This window comes from Notamacropus eugenii, chromosome 5 (assembly GCF_028372415.1).
Source record: "Notamacropus eugenii isolate mMacEug1 chromosome 5, mMacEug1.pri_v2, whole genome shotgun sequence".
Taxonomy (NCBI): domain Eukaryota; kingdom Metazoa; phylum Chordata; class Mammalia; order Diprotodontia; family Macropodidae; genus Notamacropus; species Notamacropus eugenii.
In genome coordinates, this window is record NC_092876.1 from 417711114 (window position 1) to 417735278 (window position 24165).

Sequence of the window (24165 nt, forward strand, 5' to 3'; positions counted from 1 at the left end):
TAATACGGTTAACTGTTAAGCTATTTGACTCATAATCAGATGAGATAATATCTGTAAAGTGCTTAGCACAGTACCTGGCACCTAGTGTGTCCTTAATAAATGCTTATTCCTTTCTTCCCCTCCTCCACATCCTAAAAATAATAAATTTATATCTTTTTCCCCATTACTGTTTCCCTGTGTATCAACAATTCTATTCTCGGGGCCTAATGTGTACCATATTTAGTAACCCAGTGGTTAATCTGAAAAGGACTTGAGATAAGTATGACATTATCTCCCTCATTAGAAAACACTACCTCTATCAAAAGAATCAGAAATCCAGTCCTTCATTCAGGCAATAGCCTCAGTACTATTAATATTTGATGTTATTAAAAACACATACCTCACCAACCAATGAACCTTACTACAGTTCCCTGCCTCATTCCCTTCAACTGTTAGAACACTACCCCAAATAAAAAAATTCAGAATTTTGAGGCCCACTTGTGACTTCAAGGTATTATAAAACTCAAGAATAATTCTTTATACTTGAGAAAAAAAGTAACTCCCAAATGAATTGACCTGAAAGGTCATCAAGTCCAGTACCTTAATTCCGTACATGAGGACACTGAAGCTCAAAAAAGTGAAGTGACTGGGCCAAGGTCATCTAGGGAATTAGCAGCAGAACTGAAGCTTAATCTCAGGTATTCAAACACCAGATATTACTGATGTTGTAGAAGTGCAGTAGTCTTTATCAGATAGTCTCATGCCATTTAAATCACAGCCAGAATATGGTTCTTGTACAGTGAAGTTAAATCTGATTTGGGAAAGAGAAAAAGTGTGGAAATTGAGTCAAAATGGTTGTATTCAACTGAGTTCATTTTAAACCTCTTTTAAAGCATCAACCTCTCAAAGCCTGTACACACCTCCTTTTCTGTCCGGTTCTTCCTTCAGGGATAATGTTGTACACTGTCCTCATTTTTTGCCTCAGAAAAAGATATTAACTTGTGGGATTTGAAAGGTGCCTCCTTCCTTAATAAAAATGTCAAATGTTATTTTCCCTGATTTGAGTTCTCTTCATGAACTGCATACCACCCTAGAATCTGGATCTCCTTGATAATATGATACAGTACCAGACAGGTGCTTCCCAGGAACATTTTCTGTAACCAATGAGCAGAGAAAATAGGATGGTCGAAAATATAATCATAGCTTACCACCTCCATAGACTTTCCACACTACTGGTAGGATTTTGATAGAGTCCTACTTGTAGGCAAGTAGAAATTTCTTCTTTTTTAGATCACTAGAAAGTAAGGTATCTTTAGGGGGAGGAAAGCACATATACACATTTTTCTCTCTTCCTAGATTCACTAGATAGAAGGTTTACAATCCACATTGATTTGGGGCAATTATATAAGCCACTTAGAAACCAAACAAACCAAAACTCTGTTTTATAAAAATATTCCTTGTCAGTTTAGTCCTAATATGAGTTTTTTATCCTCCCAAAATATGAATCACATCTCTGAGTTACTTGGTGTACTTTTATACTACCCCAGAGGGTTGTTGTGAGTTAAATGCTTTGTGGAATTTAAAGGACAAATATAAGTTGAGTTATTGTAACTTAAAAAAAATTAATGTGTATATCCAGTGATTGAATGGATGTGGATAATCTTTTCCATCGCTATATATTACGTTGTGAATGTAGCTAGGCTAAGCCTCAGGTAAGAAAACACTGGAGGAAATGTGCATTCTAATCTGGTTTATATTTTCACTGTATCATCAATTTTGTTGTGTTTAGATTTGAACTTTAAAATCTAAATGTTGCAGGACTGGTCTCTCTTTTTTTTCCAGCCATGACTAAAAGAGAAGCAGAAGAGCTGATAGAAATTGAGATTGATGGAACAGAGAAACAAGAATGCACAGAAGAAAGGTACAAATTACATTAAAGTTCATTTATATCATTTAATGTTCCTCACTGAAATGAAACCGCAGTTTTTGTTGACTGAAAGGTTTATTTATTATTTTTTTCTCTTAACTAAATAGGTAGTGTGCAGTAGTGTGTAGAGAATTGCTCTTGTAGCCAGGAATTCTCTGAATTCATGTCTTGCCTCTGACTGGTTCAGATTTTGTGACCCTGGTCATATTACTTAACTTCTCAGTTCTCTAGACAACTCTCCAAGACTTCAAGTTACAGAGAAGGAACTGACCTGCGTTCATAGAATGAAATTCCTCACCAAGCCTCCTTGTATAAATGAAGTCATTTGTGAAGGAAGAAAAAAAATTCATCATAAACTAAGGAAGCAGAAACATAAATAAGAATCTGACATCTTAGTGATTAAAAATTACTAGTTGTATTAATTTATAGTCCCTTTTGCTCCCAGTATGATCTTCTCAAAACTGACTATTCAGAAAGATTTTACAGATACACTTGCAGAATGTATTTGTAAAATCTGGCAAGTCTGCTGAGTATGTAACTGCTTCTAGACTTTCTTCCCAACTGTATAACTGAAGATAGCGCTTTTCAATTGACAAAAGCTAGGTTACATGTTTTTAAACAGCAAGTATTTAATAATAAAATGTGAACATGCAGTCATTCAATTTAAACTTTTGTCTGCAGCCTATTCTTTCTTGTACTTCGTTGGCTATTTCCAGACAAAAAAAAAAAAAGAATGACAGTCTGAAAGATCTTTTTAATGTGACTTATTTATTTTTATTTTTCTCACTCCTAAATTTGGGGGCTAATCATAGATCCACAACAGGTTTTCAAGCTCTGGATTAAGATTAAAGTAGCATATTAAGATTCTACATCACAGTTTACCAAAACCAGAAACCTAGATTCTCAGTTTAACTTGTCATTGCCTTGCTGTTTAATCTTGATCAACTTCTGGGCCTTACTTTTTTCCAGTGCAATCAAGGGGCTAGACCAGGAGTGGGAAACCTGTGGCCTCAAGTCCACATGTGGCCTTCTAGGTCCTCAAGTGTGGCCTTTGGACTGAGTCCAAGTTTTACAGAACAAGTCCTTTTATTAAAGAGATTTGTTCTGTGAAGTTTGGGGTGTCAAACATATGGCCCACGGACTACTTGCAACCCATAATACTCCCTAGTATTATGTGTGGCCTAAACCAGATGAAAATGTAATTGGGAAATATTTAACAAAATAAGCAAAAATACAATAAAATATAGATAATGTTAAATTTTAAAATATAAGTCATATATGTGTCCTACAGGCATCTTTATGTATGGTTTATTGGTCCCTATTTCTATTTGAGTTTAATATCACTGAATTAGATGATTTCTAAGGGCCTTTCTGGTTCTGAAATTTTCTGGTCCAGAGTAACTGCCAGGGACAGATTGGCCCCTAAATTCACAATTGGAAAGATTGAGTCATTCCGCAGAGAATTTAAAATTTTTTTCTTACTTCTCATTGAGGAGAAAGGAGGAGAATTTGGAACTCAAAGTTTTAAGAAATGAATGTTTAAAATTTTTACATGTAACTGGGGAAAGTATATTTAATTTAGAAAAACTTTTTAGTGAATACAGCAAACAGCAGGGCTAGACATAGGTGCAGTTCTTCATATCCTTTCTAAATGGAACATACTTGGCTCATGGACATAAGCAGCTTAATCATTCTGAGGAGCTCCTACTCCTTCTAAGGTACAAATCTCAGCAACATTTTTAACCATATAGTACTACGTATAAATAGTGGAATCTGGTTTGAGCAAATCAAGGATCTTCCAGTGATCTTTGAGTCAGCCAACAAGCTTTTATTAAGGACTTACTGTGTGACCAAACGAGCTCTGCAAATAAAGAGAAAGGTGCAACCAGTTTCTGACCTCATGGGCCTCACATTCTGAAGGAGGAGCAACATGTAAATAACTAGGTACATATAGGATATTTTCAGAATAAAGGAAAGACAATCTGAGAGGAGAAGGCATTAGCAACTAAGAACATTTTTGAGAACACTTGATATAAATGTTCATTCCAAGAAGGTTTATTTATCTCCATTCTAGTTGCCCATGACTGATGGTTACAAATGCACCAAAAATCATTAATGCCTTGTAGCTTAATCAGCCCTTTAGAGACTAAGCAAAATAAATAACTGGTGAGATATCCCACCTACCTGCTTTTAGTCCCATTTTTTTTGTTCATTCTAGGACCAAGATCATATTTCATGTCCAGTAATAAATAAGGTAGACTTTGATTCGAACTTCTTACAGATAAAACAGCCACAGGGAAGAGTGTATAAGGCATACTCTCAGCAAAGGAAAATAAGTGATCAAGGCCAAAAGGAGCCATCCCGCAAAGCCAGAACAGCTATGATATTACCAAATCATGAACTTGAGAAAGTCACAATAGAATTGGAGGCCATTCAAAGATGGCACTATGATGATAACAGCCAGGAATAAAAAACTGGCCATCAGGACTCAAGATATCTCTGCTCTCAAACATCTCCAAAATATAAAATCTGAAAGTAGAAGTTAAGGCTGTGTAATTCTCTAGTTTCAACCTGTCATGTGGCCTGAAATGGCATTTCTCTTCTCACTCTGCGACTGGTCTCTTAGCTGTCAATCCATAAACATTTATTAGGTGCTTACTTCTCTAAGATATTTACCCATTGAAATATGCCCTTTGTCAACTCCAAGTATAATGATTCTGAAATTTTGGGGGGGGGTCTTGTTGCCCCGCCTTTTGACTAGGCAGAAAAATTGAGTAAAGCCTCTCTTGAGTGTTGGTGTCTACTATCTTTCCTTTCATTGTTAAACTCCCCTGATGCCTTTGGGGTCTGAAAGCCATCTCATCTTTCTTTCATATGGCCCTGAATGCCACCTCTTGGCTCTCAGAGATATGAGTTGTCCCAACTTTCCTGGGAGGAAGGTAAACATGAGATTGAAGAGAACAGCTTACTAAAGACAAAGTGGGTGCCTTGATCAAAGAAAATGATAGGTAACTATAAGAAAATAATCTGTCCACAGCATTATTCCATCCAGCCAAGGAATTATGTAGTTAATGACTAATGCTAACAGGTCTGCCAGGCTACACATCATCTGAGTTCCTCCAAAAGCCCTACTTGATGGTCTAGTCATTGAACCTTCAGGCTTCCAACCACTCAGTGAAGTCCATACCAGCAGACCACTCAGAAGTCTGTCAAGATCCATGCTTCAGAGAGTCATCAGGGACAAAATTAAGCTTGAAGAGCAGCAGAGGATACAAGCACACAATAAATGGAACCATCTGAAAATGAAGCACTAGACGGGTTGTGTGTCCAAATCTTCACAAGGACCAAAGCTCGCAGTTGCAAGGAAAGGAGCCCACTGGGAATATTGCCCTCATGAAGGATCTTGGTACCAGTGGGCTGATCACCTTCCTGGGCTCTACCCATCCTATTCATGTCTGCTGTGAGAGTACCAATCTCAGCAACATCCTCAGGGATATAGTAATGCTGAATACTAATAGTGGAGTCTTCCAATGATCTCTTAATCATAAAGCAAACTTTTATTAAGTGCTTACTATGTGGCAGGCATGGTGCTGATGGGGTGGTTGGGTGCTTGGACCCCTAATTCTAAAATCACATTTCTCTCCTCAAAACACTATCCCAGGCAGTTTGTCCCCAGCTCAAGAACAGCCTGCCCTTGCAACAATCATTATCTCTCTTCCTACTACAGTAGCCAGCTACACCTATAGAATTTATTAGTTTGAGCCAGCTGTGTCCTGACTGTACTGAGTCATAACAACATTTACTATTCACTGACCAATCATTTATCCTAGACTTAGACATATGTATATATACTCCCTTACGTTTATCTTGTTTAACAAGATATTGATGAGAGCAGCCTGGTATTACTTTGTCAGTCCTGACCATCCCACACGTCTCTGTGGGCTTTGAAGCCCCTCCTTGGGCTATTTCTTGATGAGCTCTGGTAAAATACCTCTGTAATAAATACTAAAAGTACATGTTCATTTAAAAACTAACAATTCCTTAACCACTCCCTAATCCAACCCCCAATCACCTAGTCCTCACACTTGACACATATTATACTATAGAATATCCTATATAAACTTTTTTAACTGTACCCCTCTAAGGTTGTAAGTTCCCTAAGAACTCTTGACCACTGAAAAATGTAATAAATCTTTACCACTTTGACTTCAAGAATGCTTGAGTCCGCAAATTCGTTCCAGGTTACCTGCCCCCAGTACTCTGGTCTTTGTGGGGAGGTCTCATCCCCTCCACCCCTTCCACCCCTCATCAGTGCCAAACTCTGAAGATAGAAGGGCAAAGGCAGTCCCTGCCCTTTGTGGACCTCATATTCTAATGGAAGAGACAAAGTGTAAATAACTAGATACATTCAAGACATTTACTGAATAGATGGAAGGCATTCTGAGAAGAGAAGGCATTAGCACCTGGAGGAAACAGGAAAAATCTTATAAAAAGTAACAAGCTGAGTCTTGAAGAAAATTAGGAGAACCAAAAGACAAAGGGAGGAGGCAAAACCTTCCAGTTAAATGTACAGCCAGCTCAAAGGCATAGAAATGAGAGATGGAGTGTTGTAGTCAAGAAATTACAAAGAGGCCATGTTAGCTGTATTTTAGGGTGTGTAGAAAGGAGTAAAGTGTAAGAAGACTGGGAAGAAAAGAAAGGGTCACATTATGAAGAACTTTGAATGCCAAATAAAGAATTTTATATTGTATCCTGAAAGAAATAGGAGCCACTGGCATTCATTGAGCAGGATGGGAACGTAGACCTAGCAGTTGATTGAAGGATGGATTGGAGTGAGGAGAGACAAGACCAGTTAGAAGACTAATATGGTAGTCCAGGTGAGATTTAATGAGTGCCTAAAAAAGGTAGCAGATGTATGAGTGAAGAGAAGGGGACACAGAGATGTAAAGGTAGCAAGATGATTGGACTGGATATGAGGGTTAAGTGAAATTAAGGAGTCGAGAATCAAACTGATGTCTTGAGCCTAAGCTACTGGGAGAATGGTATTGTCTTTGATAGTAATAAGGTAATTCAGAAAGAAGGAGGGTTGGGGTTAGGGGGAGTATTAAATTCTATTTTAGATATGTTTCAGATGTTTATAGGACATTGAATTTGAGAAACACAAGAGGCATTTGGGGAAGCTAAACTTGAGGTTAGGCAAGAAAGTAAACCAGGTTGAGGGCAACTAAGAGACTTCAAACGTATCAGTGAATTAGGAGGTTATCTACCCCAAGCATGTAAAGGCTTCTCTGGGTGGATAAGAAAAGTTTGTTCCAAGGGCCATGAAGGTGACTGAAGCAGGTACTGTGAAGCGATTAGAATTGGTCAGGAATTGAAAATGCCAAGGTTATCCACTGTATCCTGAGTTATTGCCAGTCATTTTGACTTTTGTGCTGTCGGTGGTCTTTGACAACTGATGATTTTGTGCAACTCTGCCTCACTTAGATACAATTCATTCATGAGTCAGGACATCACTGTCTGATGTCATTGGTCCTCTTTGAAAATGAAGGACAAACAACAGTATGGGAATTGTGTAGAGATTGACAATTGGAGCAGGTGAGATGGTATAGAGCAAACAGAGAAGAGGTCCCAGGACAGAACCTTGGGGAATACCCGCAATTAGTGGGAACAATATGGATGAAGAACCAACAAAGGATACTGAGAAGGAAGTATTGGATAGATAGGAGAACCAGGAGAAATCATTGTCTTGAAAACCCAGAGAAGAAAAGAGTATCCAGGAGGAGAAAGTAATTAATAGTGTCAAAGACCACAGAGAGGTTGGGATTGGGGTTGCAATTAGGATTAAGAAAAGATACTTAGTCGTGGCAGTTTAAATATAATTAGTAACATTAGAGAGGACAGTTTCAATTGAATAACAAGGTTGTAAGCCAGATTGCAAAAGACTGAGGAATGACTGAGAGGAGAAATGGATATAACTAGCATAGATGGCTTTCTTAAGGAGGTTAGCCAACATCTCTGCTTAGAAAACATGAACAAAATAAGGAAAACGGCTAAATTGGCTACCATAGTTAGTGAACATGGTACATTGACTAGTGTAAGGTGGTTTCTGTTAAGTCATTTTTCAGTTGTGTGATCCCATTTGGAGTAATTGAAGTAACTCGCGACTTCCTTCTTTAGCTCATTTTACATATAAGGAAACTGAGGCAAAAAAGGTTAAGTGACTTGCCCAGGGTCGGTCATACAGCCAGTAAGTGTCTGAAGCCAGGTTTGAACTTAGGAAGGTGTCTTCCTGACTTCAGGCAAGGCACTCTATCCACTACCCAGTTGCCCTATATTGAAAGCTAAGGCCATGGGAAAGAAGCTTGAAAACATCTAACACATCTGTGATTTTGTGTAATAAAGGAGACAGACAAGATGACAGATGGGGTGACTGTAGGATCGAATGAGGTAAGACATGGCATTATTCATAGGCAGCGGGAAAGCAATCAGTAAATAAAGATTTAAGATTAGAAAACAAATGGTAATGATAGTAGGGGCAATCTGCTGGAGAAAATGGGAGGGCTTGGGATTAGGGAATTGGCCTTACAAGTACAAGAGCCAACTCTTCATAGAAGGGCATAGAAAAAGATATAGTGAAGGAAGATTTTGAGTGATGGGGTGAAAAGGTGGAGCTATAGGCAAATAGTGTGTGTATCTGTCTGTGTATAGTATGAGTCAAAGTTCCTGACTGAAGGGGTTGGATTGGGGTGGGGAGCACAGGGAGAGAAGATGGTTGGTTGTTGTCCTTGATTCTGCAAGAGGACCAAAATGATGTTACCATAATAAAGTGAAATTTCCCCATGTCTGACTGGCTTATCAGATCAATATGAGCTCAGAATGCTCTACCACAGGTTGAGTGCAGGTAGTCTGTGTGAATATTTGGGGTAGATACTCCAAATTTGCACATCCTATGTTTACTTTGTGCTGTCTCAATTCTGCTTTGCTCATAGAGCACAGCACCCTATCTGATGTGGGCACCCCATGCTGAGCAGTCCTGTACCAGTGTCTCCCATGTTGCACAGTCAAATCCAAAGTTCTTGAGAGTGTCCTTGTATCACTTCTTCTGACCACTTCTGTGATTGCCTGCCCCAGGATAGTTCTCCATAAAATAGTCTTTTTGGCAAACGTACATTTTGCATTTGAACAGCATGGCCAGCCCATTGGAGTTGCACTCTCTGAAGCATAGTTTCAATGCTTGGCAGTTCAGCTCGAGCAAGGATTTCAGTGTCTGGTACCTTATCCTGCCAGGTGATCCTCAGAATCTCCCTAAGACGGTTCAAATGGAAGCGATTCAGTTTCCTGACATGGTGCTGGTAGACTGTCCATGTTTCATAGGCATACAACGAGGTCAGAATAATAAGATAATAGGATAGTGAATAATTAGGGAGATTGTTTGCTTCCTGCAGTGAGGGCCCAGTTGAGTTTAAGTAACATAAATCTATATTGGACTCATTTGATTTTTTTTTTTTTTTACTGTCTGAACCCCCATTTGATGTTTACCTTGTGATATCACCATAGATATGTGTATGTATATTTATGAGTTAGAAGGGGACCTTGGAGGTCATCTAGTCCAATCCCTTCATGTTACAGATGAGGAAATGGGCAATGTCCTCTGTATTCAAAACCAGTTACTCTGGTTTTTCCCACCAGCTGCACCCTTTTGAACTGGACTCCATCATGGCTCCAGGAAAGCTTATCATCAAGAAACTCCTCATCCTTCAAGTTTGCATCAAGTCTGATGTTCATAACTCATCAGTACCCTCTTCTCCTCTGATTGGAGGACTGGAGAGTGGAACAAAGGACTTCTCCCAAAGCGTCCAGTTATAGAGGGCTCCCAGGCCAACAATCATCTCTTCATTTTCCACTGAACTCTTTATTATACCCTTGAGCCAGTACCTTCCCCCTTTTCAGCTTCTGTTTGTAGGTTGTTTTCTATGTATTTTAAGGTGCTTGAGAGTGGGGACCATTTTTCTTTTTGTGTTTATTTCCCCAGGATATTTGTACTCCCCACTGCCTAGCTTAGTACCTGGCCCTTAAGAGATGCTCAGTGAATTAACTGAGTGATGCCACATCCTGTACTTTTTCAAATGCACCACAATGTTTAGTTTGGGAGATGTAGGGAGAGGCCATGTATAACTGAATGTAACATTTTTGGTGAAGAATGGAAAGGAGACACACCTTTACATTAAATACAGGATTTAAATATAGATTAAATAGAGAAGGAAAGTAGCCATATCTCTGCTTAGAAATTTGAGGAAAATAAGGAAAACAGCTAAATTGGGTACCATATTTAGTGAACACAGTATATTGACTAGTGTTTATATTAAAAGGTGGTTACTATTAAGTAGTTTTTCAATTGTGACATGCCCAGGGCCGATCACACAGCCAGTAAGTGTCTGAAGTCAGGTTTGAATTTAGGAAGGTGAGTCTTCCTTACTTCAGGCCAGGTACTCTATCCACTCTGCCCTATGTCAGAAGCTAAAGCTTGAAAACATCAAACACATCTATGATTTTGTCCAGTAAAGATTACCTGTGTGATACTGACACAAGTCCCAGTATCTGGTGGTTATCATACTGCTAACACTTATATTACTAATTACATTTATACTACTGACATTTATATAATACTGTGTATCAGAGATAAACAAGTTGGAAGAAGGCTCCTGTTTATTCATTGGGACCAAGAATCCTCTGTCAAACCCTCAGAGCACCTAGTATTCAGTGAAAAATAGGTGCTTAGCAGATATTTGTACCATGAATAAAAGAGGATGATTTACAGTGGAGGGTGTGAATCTGGATAGGGGATTCACTATGTGATACACATTTTAATTAGAAATATGCATTTGGATGTGACTATCAAATTTTCTTCATCAACTGTATTTTGAACCTTTTATACAGTCATCTAGAAGAAAAACTTATCTAACCACTTTGACACTTGGACTTAAAGTACAGTTATAGAGTACCTTCTGAAATGCGTTGTACTTTGTATTATAATTTGAAATCAGTTTCAAATGAGCAAATGTTGATTAAGTAGTCAGTTAGCATTTATTAAGCACAGATATTTAAAAGGAAAGGTGCCAGTTACTGTTGATAGAGAGATGGAAAATGATAGTTAAATCCCATAGCGATATAAATAGGTATTTATGTTATATGCACAAATATTATAGAAGATGGAATGTGAATCTGGAACAAGAGAAATCCAAAGTACTTCAATAACATTTGAAGAGAAAACATTTTAAACCAGGGATGGCTTGCTGGAATTTAAGTTAATTTAATTTCAACAGACATTTATTTTTGTGATATCTCTTATATTTTGCTTTATTTAACTTTCCTGTAGAGTTTGTTTATAGATAATAGATTTAGAGTTGGAAGGAACCAGGGAGGTAATTTTCCCTGATCTCTTTATTTTATAAATGAGGAAATTGAGGTCCACTTACCTGGAGAATACGGTGCAGAATAGGAACGGGGAAATGGTAATGAGGTTTGCCTGGAACAAAGAGGGTGGGAAGGGATGTAATTTAAATTAAGGGTTCAGAGTTTAAAGGCAAATCTTGAGGACTTTGGTAGCCTAAGGGTGTTTATGTTAAAGGGAGGGCACCTAGGTGGTTCAGTGGATAGAGCACCAGTGCAGGAGTCAGGAGGACATGAGTTCAAATATCACCTCAGACACTTGACACTCACTAGCTGTGTGACTTGGGCAAGTCACTTAACCCCAGTTGCTTCATCCTGGGTCATCTCCAGTCATCCTGATGAATATCTGGTCCCTGGATTCAGATGGCTTTGGAGGAGAAGTGAGGCTGGTGACCTACACAGCCCTCCCTCACTCAAAACAAGTGCAAGTCATGTCATTATTTCTCTGATGGCTTGGTCTTCTTTAGCAGTGAAGGACGAAAACACACACGTTAAAGGGAAGTCATGGAAAGTTTTCGGGCTGATAAGTTGTAGAAAGACTTGTGTTTTCACAGCTCCCTGAAGGGTTTTAGAGAGGGGAGAAACTGAAGGCTGAAAGATCAATTAGGAAACTTTCTAATTAATGATAAGTGATGAATGCCTAAATGAAGGTAGTAGCTATATGAGTGAAAAGGAATTATTGGTGTTGTAAATAAAATGCTTTACCAGAGTTTCTTGTTCTTTGACTGTGTCATATTTTACCGTGTTCGTTTTTCTAGAATTTTATATTCTTAGGGTCAAGTAGTCTACTTAGTAAATTGATGATCATGCAGGTTTTTGGTGATAATATTTGGGCTGTGCCAGATGAAAGTTCATGCAGTTTATGTTGCTTCCATTAATGCATTTATGTTGAGATGGTCTACGTTCAAATTTTGGGAAAGGAGTTAATCTTTCTTTACAAAAAAACTAAAGTAATTTAAAAATAAGATATTTTATTATCTAAATGTAATATTCCCATAAAAATATATACATATATAATAATGTAATATAATGTATTTGTGTGTGTGTATGTATTGCATGAGGGAGATGGGCACAGATACTTGTATTGGTATTTTGGGAAGATTTTAAAATATGTATTGCTGAGTTATAGTGGTAAATTAGTATTTCTTTAGTTATTTTCTCAGCAAAGAATTTAACTGTTAACCTTTGTATCCTTTGATATTTAGCATTGTAGAGCAGACCTACACTCCTGCAGAATGTGTGAGTCAGGCCATAGACATCAATGAACCAATAGGGAATCTTAAGAAACTACTGGAACCAAGACTTCAGTGTTCATTGGATGCACATGAAATTTGCCTGCAAGATATTCAGGTAAAGTAAAAAAGTATGGAGTTATGTTCATCAGTAGTTCAATTTTATCTAGAATATGTGAGTGAATTTAGTTCTTTATTTGTGATGAAGAAAATATGGTCTTTTTAGTAGTTTTTTCCTCTGATATGATTGAATTATTTAGTAAATACAGACCTAATTCAGTTAAAGATATTATTAGCAGCTGTTATCACGTTGAAAATCTTTCCCTAACAAATGACTTCCAATTTCCCACCAATCTATGTTTTTCAAAGTGCAGATAGACCATATAATTTAACTGAAAGGCACACTGGAAAAATACAAGAACAAAATAAAATTTAGAAGGGGACACAGATAAAGAGAACTACCATGTTAATTTAAAGTTTACTTTTGGAAACTGTTATATGTGTTAAAGTCACAATTTTATAAGCAGTCTTCTTTCTTTTTTGTTTATGGAAATATAAGTATCAAGTTCATAGTATAAGAATACCTTTGTTTTCTTCTGAGTGCATTGGATTAGAATAAACAAGACCTGGAACTAATCTAAGCACTGCCAGTAGGCAGGTAGCTTTCTGACTACGGGCAAGCCATTTAATCTCTCAATGCCCCGATTTCCTCATCATTTGAAATTTCTTTTAACAGGATTTCACCTATAATAGAACTGTAACTAATTATCTTCGATGTTCTTTCATAGTCTATCATTTTCAGTAGGGAAAGTATTTGTATCCTTTTTAAGCAAAGGTATATATAGGATTAAAGTTAGCTGAATGATTTTTCTTAAGGACCTTTAATCATGGTAGCTAGAATTGATCACTATCACATTCTGAGACTAGGTCTCACTCTTATTACATAGTTTCCTGAATTATTTGGGAGTTTATCCTTTATGAAAAAAATCCTGGTATAATGGAAAGAAAACTGCCTTGAGAGTCAGGAAGACCTGAGTTCAAGTCCTTTCTCTGACCTATACTGGCTCTATCACCCCAGCGAAGTCTTTTAAACTCTAGGAACCCAAAGCCATTCTAAGACTATAATTTGCATAACATTTATAACAATAAAATCATAGATCCAGACAAAAAGCCAAAACCCTTTCATGCTCCTTTTACCTTTCCCGTATTACTTGGCTGTTTCTTCGTTAGCACTCCCATCTCAATGGATCCCAAGGCAAGAGAAGGGCATTTAAAAAAAAATTCAAATAAATCAAATGCTTGGTTTGGTACAAGGAACAATTCATAATTAAACTAGGTCTTTCAGTTATATGAACATAATTACTCAGGACCTGTCCTTTTTATTTTCTTGTTAGTGTATGTAGCTATTACATGCAAAACTAAAGAAAACATCCTTGCTTCTCTTTTTAAAAGATGGGAACATGTCATCTTAAAAAATATGAAATTTACATTATGAAATTTTAGTGAAAGATACCATGATATCTGCTCCTTCACAAAACAAGATCCTGCCCACATGGTTTGCCTTGGTGTTCAGGTTGTTCCAATATGCTTTCAAAATCTCTTAATTCAACATTATGTAGAAAAACTAAAGGAAAGGAACCCGTAGGAAACTTTCTTACCCACAGCTGTGACTAAAACATTTAACTGATGACCTTTTGTTTTATTTTTAATGAGGCTACTTTGGAAATTATTGATTGAATTGGGGAGACTTACAGCAGGATAGAGGAGTAAGATGTTATAAGAAATCCCATTTCACCTTTATCATCTCAAAAACAACAAAAGGAAAAACAACAACAAAGTGCTTATAATAAAAATTGCCTCATAGCAAAAAACATGAGGAGAGGAAATGAGGAACAAAAAAATATATCCAACATGAAAATAAGTATTAAAGAGTACAAGCTACCCAGGAGAAGACAATGGGTAGAATACCCAGGACAGGAGGAGAGTGGAGTTTGCTGCACAGGGGAGTGAGGGGTAGCATCAGAAATGAAACTGGCTTTGTCGGAAACAATCTCACTCTTTGTAATGAACTCAAGAAGTAAGAATGATCATGGTAATGGCATGTAAAGTTTGACAAACACTTTAGAAGTATCTCTTTTGATCCTTAAAACAACTCTGTAGGTGTTATTATTATTCATGTGTTGAGGAAACTGAGACTTAAGGTGATTTAAGTGACTTGCCCAGGGTCACATAACAAATGAGTGTCGACCACAGGATTTCGATAACTCAGACTTTCCTGATCAGGGTGTGGAATAGTGGATAGAGAGCTGACCTGAGAGTACAGAAGATTGGGGTTAGAATCTTGAGTCCTGGGCAACTCACTTAACCATCTCAATGCCCAACGCACTCTAACTCTAGAAGATGAGTAGCTGACTCAATCAAAAAGGAAATAAAGGACGATTGTGTAAACCAGAAATTTAAATCATTGTAGGAGGAACTGCAGAAAAAGAATGAAACTGTGTATCTTTGCATAATTGTAAGAGAATCTTAATAAAATGGTGGATTGGGAATAGATTTGTTCTGGTTGAAAGAATAAAATAACTGAACAAGAAAAGGAAATCAGAAATCAAAACAGCTGGAAGAAATTTTGAAAACTCTACAAAGGGTAAAGGAAGTAGATAGAACTGAGAGACTCTTAATTAACTGAGAAACTCTCTAAGAAAAAAAATGAATAAAGAGAGAAAGAACTATGGATTTTGAGCTGGAAGGGACCCTAGAGATTATTTAGTCCACCAATTCTCAAACTTTTGGGTCTCTGGTCCTCTATACCTTTTTTTTTGGTAAATTTTTTGTTCATTTTAAACTTAAATACAAAATGAGAAAAGGAAAAAGAAAGGTCCATATCCACAGCAGAACAGAGGAGAAGATTCAGTATAAAACAATAAATTTCCATTTCAAGAAAATCTGTATAATAAATACTACATATTATTATTCAAAGCTATCTAAGCATTTTTTTGGCTTCTAGGTTTTCGTTTGTTCGCTACTGTGGGCTTCTTATTTATTTTTTCCTTCCCTCCCTTTACACTTCTAATAATTATTCAGGACCCCCTAAGAGCTTTTGTTTATTATCTATCAGTATTTACCATAATAGAAATTAAAGTTGATAAAATTTTAAATATTCATTTAAAATAATAATAAACTCATAGCATGTTAACATAAATAAAATTTTAATGAAAAATACCTTTTCCAAAATAAAAAAATTTGTGAGAAAAGTAGCATTTTGTTACATTTTTTGCAATCTCTTTAATATCTGCCTTATAGGAAACATAAGATTCTTATAACTATTTCTGTACCGAGTCTGTTTTGATAAGTTGTTTTGCTTAAAGTACATGAAGAAAATCCAAATTCACATAGTTAAGTATCTGGAAAAGTGAGGAATACTTTAGTAGCTCTTTCTGATAATTTTGGACATTTTTCTTTGACACTACACCAGAACTTAACAAGTGGTAATTTCTTAAGGTTAGTTGCAATGTGGAATCTGAAACCACATCATTGAGCTTTTTGTATTCTGTTATCTATTGCTCTGTCTTGTATTTTGAATATATCTTTTACCCATTCACGATTTTGTAACCTTACACATTAGTCATTCGAAAAATACTGGTTTGGTGAATTATCCGAATCTTCAAAATGTTGTTGCATTTCATAATACAGCATCCAAAAAAATCATATTGAATAGTATTATCATCTATCCCATCAGAAAAGTCTTTAAATATGGAAAAGCTCTCAAGCCCATGATGATAGATAAACATTCTCTAAAATTCTAATTTTTGCTTAAAAGATCAAATTTTGTCATTGGCAACAAATACCTTGTTTTCCTTGTAATAAAAGGCTCACTTTGTTCATTTTTGAGAAAATGTCTTTCAGATAGTCAAGTGTGAATAACTGTAGTTTGTAATTTTTTTTAAAATAAAAATGGTGAAAAAAGACAACTAGTTCAATGCTCAACTCAAATGGTTTCACCAGTGCTTTTCTTGAAGACTACCATTGTTTTTAGGCTTGCAGCTGTAAGTGTTTTATGTGTGCTTCCCATTTCATCACACAAAATATTAAAAAGACGTGCTCAAGGGTTGACATTTAATACAGTTTACACCTTTTACCTTTTATTGCTTCACTGGGGACATTCTTAAGTGAAATTGGCTTTTTTTAAAATTGTGAGTGCATGATAGTGAAGAATACATTGATTTCCAGTACAGTCTGGTACTCCTGCCTTCTTTATGCAAAGGTGCCAGCAATTTTACCCACCACTGCTTTTCTACCTTCACTCCAAATAAAAATCAACATAGTTACTCAGGATAAAACCATGAGATTCAAAAAAGTTATTCAGCACCTTAAATACCCCTTTGTTCTTCCTCCCCACCCTTTTTGTTGGCTGCCAAATATTTATATAAAAGGTCTTCTGTGATTAATTAGTGCTAAGACTGGATGAATACAAGCAAATCACCAAGTCCAGAAGTTAGCCCATTTGTGAGTATTATTGGGCAGATGAAATTACTAGTCTTCATGTTTGTAGTTGGTCATGGAGCCTCTGGAAAATACCACTGAGAGAATGGGTCTGACAAAGGCAAATAATATATTAATGTAATTATGAAAATACTTTTGATCTCACAGTTCCTCAAAGGCTTTTAGGAACTTCCTGGTATTAACCAGACCTCACTTCGAGAACCATTAATTTAATCCAGTCCTCTATTTTTTAAAATGAGGAGCCTGAGTCTTTGAGAAGTCATTTGTTCAAGGTCACACAGCTGGTAACTAGTAGAGTGAGGATTCAGATCCAGGCTCATCCTCTTGTAACACCATACCATGCCGTACTTCAGGGAGCCATGCAGAAAGACATCTTTGAGTTATTGCCAGTAAGGTCTAGAATTTTGATTGATGAGAATCCACTGGACACCAGCAGAATTGAATCCTAAATTCATAAATAAAATCTTAATTATTCCAGACATACTGTTGTCAAAGCTGAAAATTTCAGTCATGAAGAATGAGGATCTAAACGTCCATGATAAAACATCACATGAAAAACATAAAACCTAACAATAGCATTTCTAGTCTAGGACATGAAATGACAAAAGCTGGAATGTGATAGTAATGATCGAGGGAATTTGGGCTTCATCTCGAAGGTATCTGTCCCACAAAATTGAGCCTGTCTTCTTTTCTGAAACTTTTAATTGATACTTCTTGTTTTTCCATTACATTAATTCATAAAAATAAGTCTTCTACTACCCTACTAAATGAGCTCTCCCTTGTAAAAAGATTTAAGAAGAAGAAAGCAGTTCAGCCAAACTCACGTCAACCTCATCTGATGGTGCGTGAAGTACTCTACACTTTCTGGCCTCTGCTCCAGGTTATACTTTAGTGTTCAGTTTCTTCTTGTTGCTGTTCTTTACGTTCATGCTGTTGTAGTCGTTGTGCGTATTGTTTCCTAGTTCTATTTGTTTCATTCTTCCTTGGTTCCTATAACTGAGGGTCACAGCTCTAGAGCTGAAAAGTACTTTTAGAGACCATCTCTAAACAGACTGTGTCCCTACTCAGCTCTTTTACTTAACCTTTTAGAAAAGAAAATACAATCTTCTGTATGACAGACTTGGAAATTTCAGTGATGGAAGATGAAGATCTAAACATCTAGTTGCTAGGTGACTCAGTGTGTAGAGCGTTAGATGCAGGAAGACATGAATCCAAATTCTGCTTCATATTTTAACCTTTCTCATTTTCCATTTCCTCGCATGTAATTTGGAGATAATAACACCTATCTCACAAAGTTGTTGTGAGGACCAGATGAACTTAACATATATGTAAAGGGTTTTGCAGGCCTAAAAGCATTTTACAAATGCAAGCTATTTGCTCTTATCTTTTCTAGCCCTGCAACGCAATCCCCCATTATAGCTGTGGAAACTCAGGCCCAAGGAGGTTAAATGACTTACCCTAGGTCACATTGGTGGCTTCTCATATTATCCTGTGGTATTTGTGTTAGGAAAGTCCTATGGTATAGGAATTCCATTACATTCACTTACTATACTTGATTTGGCCATTCACCAATTAATGGCTACTTTGTTTCTAGTCTGGTACCTCCCATGTGCCAGTAATTATGATATAACAATTCTTTGATGTACTCTCTGGGGAAAAATATCTGAAAATATCAGTCATTTTTAAAGCATAATTCCAAATTACTCTAGAGAATGTTAGGATCAAATAAAAAATCCACCAGAAGTGTATTGATGTCCTTATCTTCAGCCTCTTAGTTTTTGTCAACACTGACATTTGCTGGGAATGAGGTAAAAACTGAGTGGATTTAATTAGAATTTTGAGCATAACTCCTCAAGAGAAAGCATTTTTTGAAAACCAAATAACATGATTTTAGACACTCATCCAAAATAAGCAGAGTATAGCCAGTACTGTGATAAGCAAATCCACCACAAAACTGAGCCTTAACAAGGTAAGACAATTTTACAATAATGGATGAAAAGGAAGATTCAAATTATTTATAGTTTGCTTTGAATAGAGAGGCCATTGTTTCTTTGGCATACTCAGCTTAATAGATGCATTTTAATTGATTGATTTTGCAAAAGAATTTTCAAGAACACAATAGTTATGGCTTTAACAAATTCTTCAGATTGCCATTGAAGGGGAATGGATAGAAACAAAAATGTTTAGGTGGGAGGGTATTTACATAGGAGAGAGGTATACTGTGAAGCATAGGTTTCACAGATGAAGATCAAGCAGGTATGGAGATGAAAGGGAAAGGATGACATGAGCAGTCCTAACAGCACTCCTATTTGGAACTAGAAAGGAATGTAAGTCGAAAACTATTTGTACATACGTGCATTGACAAAGATGGAATTTTATACTATTGAAGTAAGATCATTTGTTCTCCATATTGATAAAATGTTATAAGGCATGGCTGTGAAGAAACAACTTAACATTCTAACCCTAGGTATGAACAGATACAAATCCTCTACTAAACTGAAAAAAGTTACAAAATGGATAAAAAAAAAAAGCCCTATAGTATATTTCCTGCTGGAAACAACAAAACCATTAGGATACATACAGATTCAGCTTGAAACATTGCAATGCAGTATATCTCAGCCAATTCCAACAAATCAAAAGTTGCAGTCATGATAGTGGATTAAGTTGAATTCAAAGTAATAAGAATTAATAGACAAAAGGGAAAGTATATCTTTTAAAAATACTAACACTTTTAGTATTGAATGTATACACAACGAATTCCATTGTAAATATTTAAAGGAAGAATTACCTGAAATGTAAAAAAGCCAGTAAGACAATAGTAGAAAATGACAATTTGACAAACAAACTAAAAATAAAGCTATGGAATGCTAAAAAACTGATAGCAAGAACTTCCAATATGGATATTAGGCCATGTGCATGCATATAATTCACATTGTTAAAGAAATTTTAAATCTATATTTTGTAGACCTTTATCCTATAAAATAGTTGTGACTAAAGAAAACATAAAAAGATGCAAATCTAAAAAAAATGTTAAAAAAATTTAATTGGTACATAATTGGTCATAGCCCAAGATATAGTGACAGTTTTTTAAAGTAAAGTGCAATAATCCACATTTCAATTTGTGAGATGCATCTAAAACTATATTAAGCAAATTTGTATCTCTAACAATTATATTAATGAAAGGGACATTGAGTTGAACTTGTCTTTTTTTAAAAATTAGAAAATTAATAAACCAAGAAAAAATAAGATTATAAATATTAGCCATGAAATAGTCAGACACTGATTTATAAAATAAAGACCAGTATAGGTACAAAATATTTGCCAACTTTAAATTTTTTAAAATGAGAGAACAAAACTACCAAAATGCAAAGGGGAAAAGATATTAAAATCAATGGAAAGCAAATAGAATAAATTATCAGAAACTATTATATATAAGTTAACAGAATGGAAAAGTTGAACGAAATATCTCTAGAAATATATATGAGATACTCAAATTGTCAGAACAAAAAAAGATGACCCAAATGAAGCCATTACAAACATTGGACTGTTTATCACTCATATAACCGTTATCCCTCAGAGCAATAACAAAATAGCATAGAAATCAGATTCATGAAGAATTTTATGAAAAATTAAAGTTTCATACCCTACACAGAAATTAATGTTAATAAATATGTGTATGTATATATATATATATGTACATATATATTTAGAGTAATATGTAAGTTCTACATATTTCTGTAAGGCAGATGTGGTTCTAGTAAGTAAATCGTGGAAGGATAAGGCAGAGATAGAGAACTAGTGACCATTGTCAGTAATGAATATGGATACAAAAGTAGTAAATAAAAAACCAGTGGTATATTCTAAAAAATATTCATTATAATCATGTTAAATTTTTAGAAGAAGATTAGGATATTTAATCATATCAGTAATAAAAAATAATTTCAGCCAAATGGTTGTTAATAGAAGCATAGCAATTATTTTTGTTTTTTAAAGACATTTAAAAGCAAGGAATAGGAGGATTTTTCCTTTGATTAGTTTATTTGAACTTAAAAACCAAAATACTAGTTATAGCAGTAAGACAAGTAAAAGAAAGTAAGAAATGGTAAAGCAGAAGCTAAAATATCTTTGTGGACAAAATGATTGTTTTCTAGAAAATCCAAAAAAGTGAACCACAAAAAATGAGTGACAGTTTCAGAAAAATAAGTCTACAAAAACAATTGGCTTTACTGTGTATCATAAAAACCAAAGAAATTGATAGCAGGCAATGAATAGCCATGCATTCCATTTATAATAATGACAACTTATTAAATATTTAGAAACTAGTCAAATGAAACTCACATGGGACTTTTATGAATACCAAACAATTTTTATGGAAATGAACTAAGTAATTGAAGAGGTATTCAGTTTTCTTGGTTGGGTTATGCTAGTGAAGATGGTAATACTACCCTAGTTTATCTATTGATACACTCACAATGCAATCATAAGAACTAGTGGTACCAAGGGTACTGGTTAGGTTTGAATAGTAGATCTCAAATTGGATTATAATTCAGTAATTTTCCAAAATTGTCTGACTGAGCATGGTGGCGTATTCATAAGAGAACCACGTTCATCTAATGTTCAATAAATCCAAGAACACAATCACTAGGAAGTTCTTCACCTAAATCTTTTGAGAAGACAACGTCAATTTCATAGAAAAATCTGGTGTGGACTTACATGTTACACCATATATCACAAATTTTAAGTGATCAGTGATCTAAACATAAAACATCACTAATGATAATTCAACAGTCTGGGATTGGGTCAGGAATACAGTATACACCAAGGGTGGGAAACCTGTGACCCTGAGGCCACATGTGGCCTTCTAAGTCCTTGGGTGCAGCTTTTTGACTGAGTCCAAGTTTTACAGATGAAATCCTTTTATTAAGGGGATTTGTTCTGTGAAATGTGGATTCAATCAAAGGTCTGCACTTAAAGACCTAGAAGGCCACATATGGCCTTGACCCCTGCCCCTGGTATACAGCAATGCAGATTGTAACATTCTCAAATAGTTAAGGGTTCTAAGGATATAAAAAGGCTGTTGTCAAAAGAAAAAACAAACCATCGACAGTCACTTGAAAGGGGTTCCAATAGTAATAGACATCCAAGTTAAAACAAACCTGACATTACTTGAATACCCCTCAAATTGTTAGTAGAATATGGAACTTTGGAAATACTGACATGCTTAATGTGGACTTCCAGTGGAGTTTTGAATATGCTTTGGTCTTTTTGAAAAGCATTATGGAATATCACTCTTTATAAGAGTGAAAAACTAGAATACTATACCTCATAATTCGGTTAAATTATGGTATGTGAATGTAATGAAATATTATTGTGAAATCAGTTATTAAAATGAAGAATTGCAGATGTCAGATTTGCAAGGGTCCTCAGAAATCACTTATCCTGAGTAATTTCTAAATAAGAACTTACTCCGTAGTCTACCAACAACTGGTACTCTGCCTCAGTGAGGGGGGGAAGCTCACCGCTTCTTGAGTCAGTCTATTTTACTGATAGCACAAATTGCTGGAAACTTTTTCTTTATTCACAATATAGCTATGTGTCAGTGGATAGGGTGCCAGACTTCGTCAGAAATACCAGAATTCAAAATCCTCACTAAGACACTTAGTAGCTGTGCAGTTTTGGGCAAGTAACTTCACTTCTCTCTGCAGAAGTTTTCTCATCTATGAAATGGGAATGATGGGGCATCTTCTCCAGGTGGTTGTTACGGTATTTTAGTGAGATGATGCATAAAGCTCTTTGCAAACCTTAACGCACTGTGCAGATGTTAGCTGTCTTTTTACTCAAATGTATTTCTGATCTCATGGATTCCGTTTTCTCCAGCAGTTCCAACTAGTCTGTCTTTATTCACTCCCAAAATCTGCAACGTAAGGTCCATCCATTGTGCTAGAGGACAGCCTTGCTTTCTTCTGACGTCACAAGGATACCGTTGGCACACTGGCTGTCTCTTCTCTTCCTCTCATTGTTCCTTGATATCCTTTCCTCCTGATATTTGTAGTTCCTTGTTGGTTAGAAGTTGCATACTGTTTACCACCCACCATGTTCCTCTACATTGCCTACTGTATGATACTTAACTTTTTAATTCTTCTAAAAATTAAAGAAGGGCTGTTTTGGCCCACATCTTGCTGAGATAAGCAAATCTGATACAATGTCAGTATGAAGATGAACTTTTGCTTTCTTGGGAAGCTTGAGATCCATAAAAGAGCTTCATAGTTTACCAAAATTGCCCTGGCTTTTTCAAACCCAGGTATAGTTCATATATCTTATCTTAATCTATTCCAAATATAGATATTGGTGAACATGATCACTTTTTTTTTCCAGATAAATATTAACATTGCTATAGGTGATGAGTAAATATTCCATAAAATAATATTCTTTTTTGACTCAAAGTATATGATAAAACCCATTCTGGCCATTCCTTTATTTGCCTCTTTATTAGTAAGTCATTTTGCCATTTATTGTAATTTCCTTCTGGTCTCCCTTACATCAAGGCTAAACTGTCCTCTTCACAGTTTCTACCATTTGCTCCTAATTCCTCCCTCTGAGGACAAGCAGAACTAACAATCCTTCCTTATCATAACCCTTTAGATACTTGAAGACAGTTTCTTATCCCTGCTAAGTCCTTAAAGTTAACCACTGTTCTTTTAAGCAGCTCTTATTTTCCACGGATTCAAGTTCTTTAGCCACCCTGCTCCAGGCTCTCTCCAGGTTGTTAATATTTATCTTAAATTTGATACCAAGAACTGAGTACAATACTTTAAATGTGGTTAGACCAAAAAAGAGTTCTGTGGGGTCTCATTTCCTCCTTTATGGATACTCTTTTAATGTATCCAAAATTTTAATTTGCTTTTTTGGCTTTTATACGATGTTATCTATCTGTATTATGCCTTTGGTCCATTAAGACCACCAAATCTTTTCAGACAAACTATTGTGTGGCTGCTCCTTCTCCTCCCCCCACCCCCCACTGTGTACTTTTGAAGTTGATCTTTTTAACCTAAAAAAAGGTAGATTTTTATCCCTGTT

At 35.9% G+C, this 24165-nt stretch overlaps 1 protein-coding gene across 4 annotated transcripts in view; it reads left to right on the forward strand.

The window, feature by feature from the left end:
- GABPA (GA binding protein transcription factor subunit alpha) overlaps nt 1-24165 on the forward strand; it is a 76027-nt gene that overhangs the window by 7242 nt on the left and 44620 nt on the right. For all 4 annotated transcript variants that reach the window (XM_072614896.1, XM_072614895.1, XM_072614897.1 and 1 more), the window contains 2 exons: nt 1822-1900; nt 12562-12706. In XM_072614896.1, the coding sequence (XP_072470997.1) occupies nt 1824-1900; nt 12562-12706 (222 nt within the window). In that variant the 5' untranslated portion in view covers nt 1822-1823. The remainder of the gene's footprint in view (nt 1-1821; nt 1901-12561; nt 12707-24165) is intronic.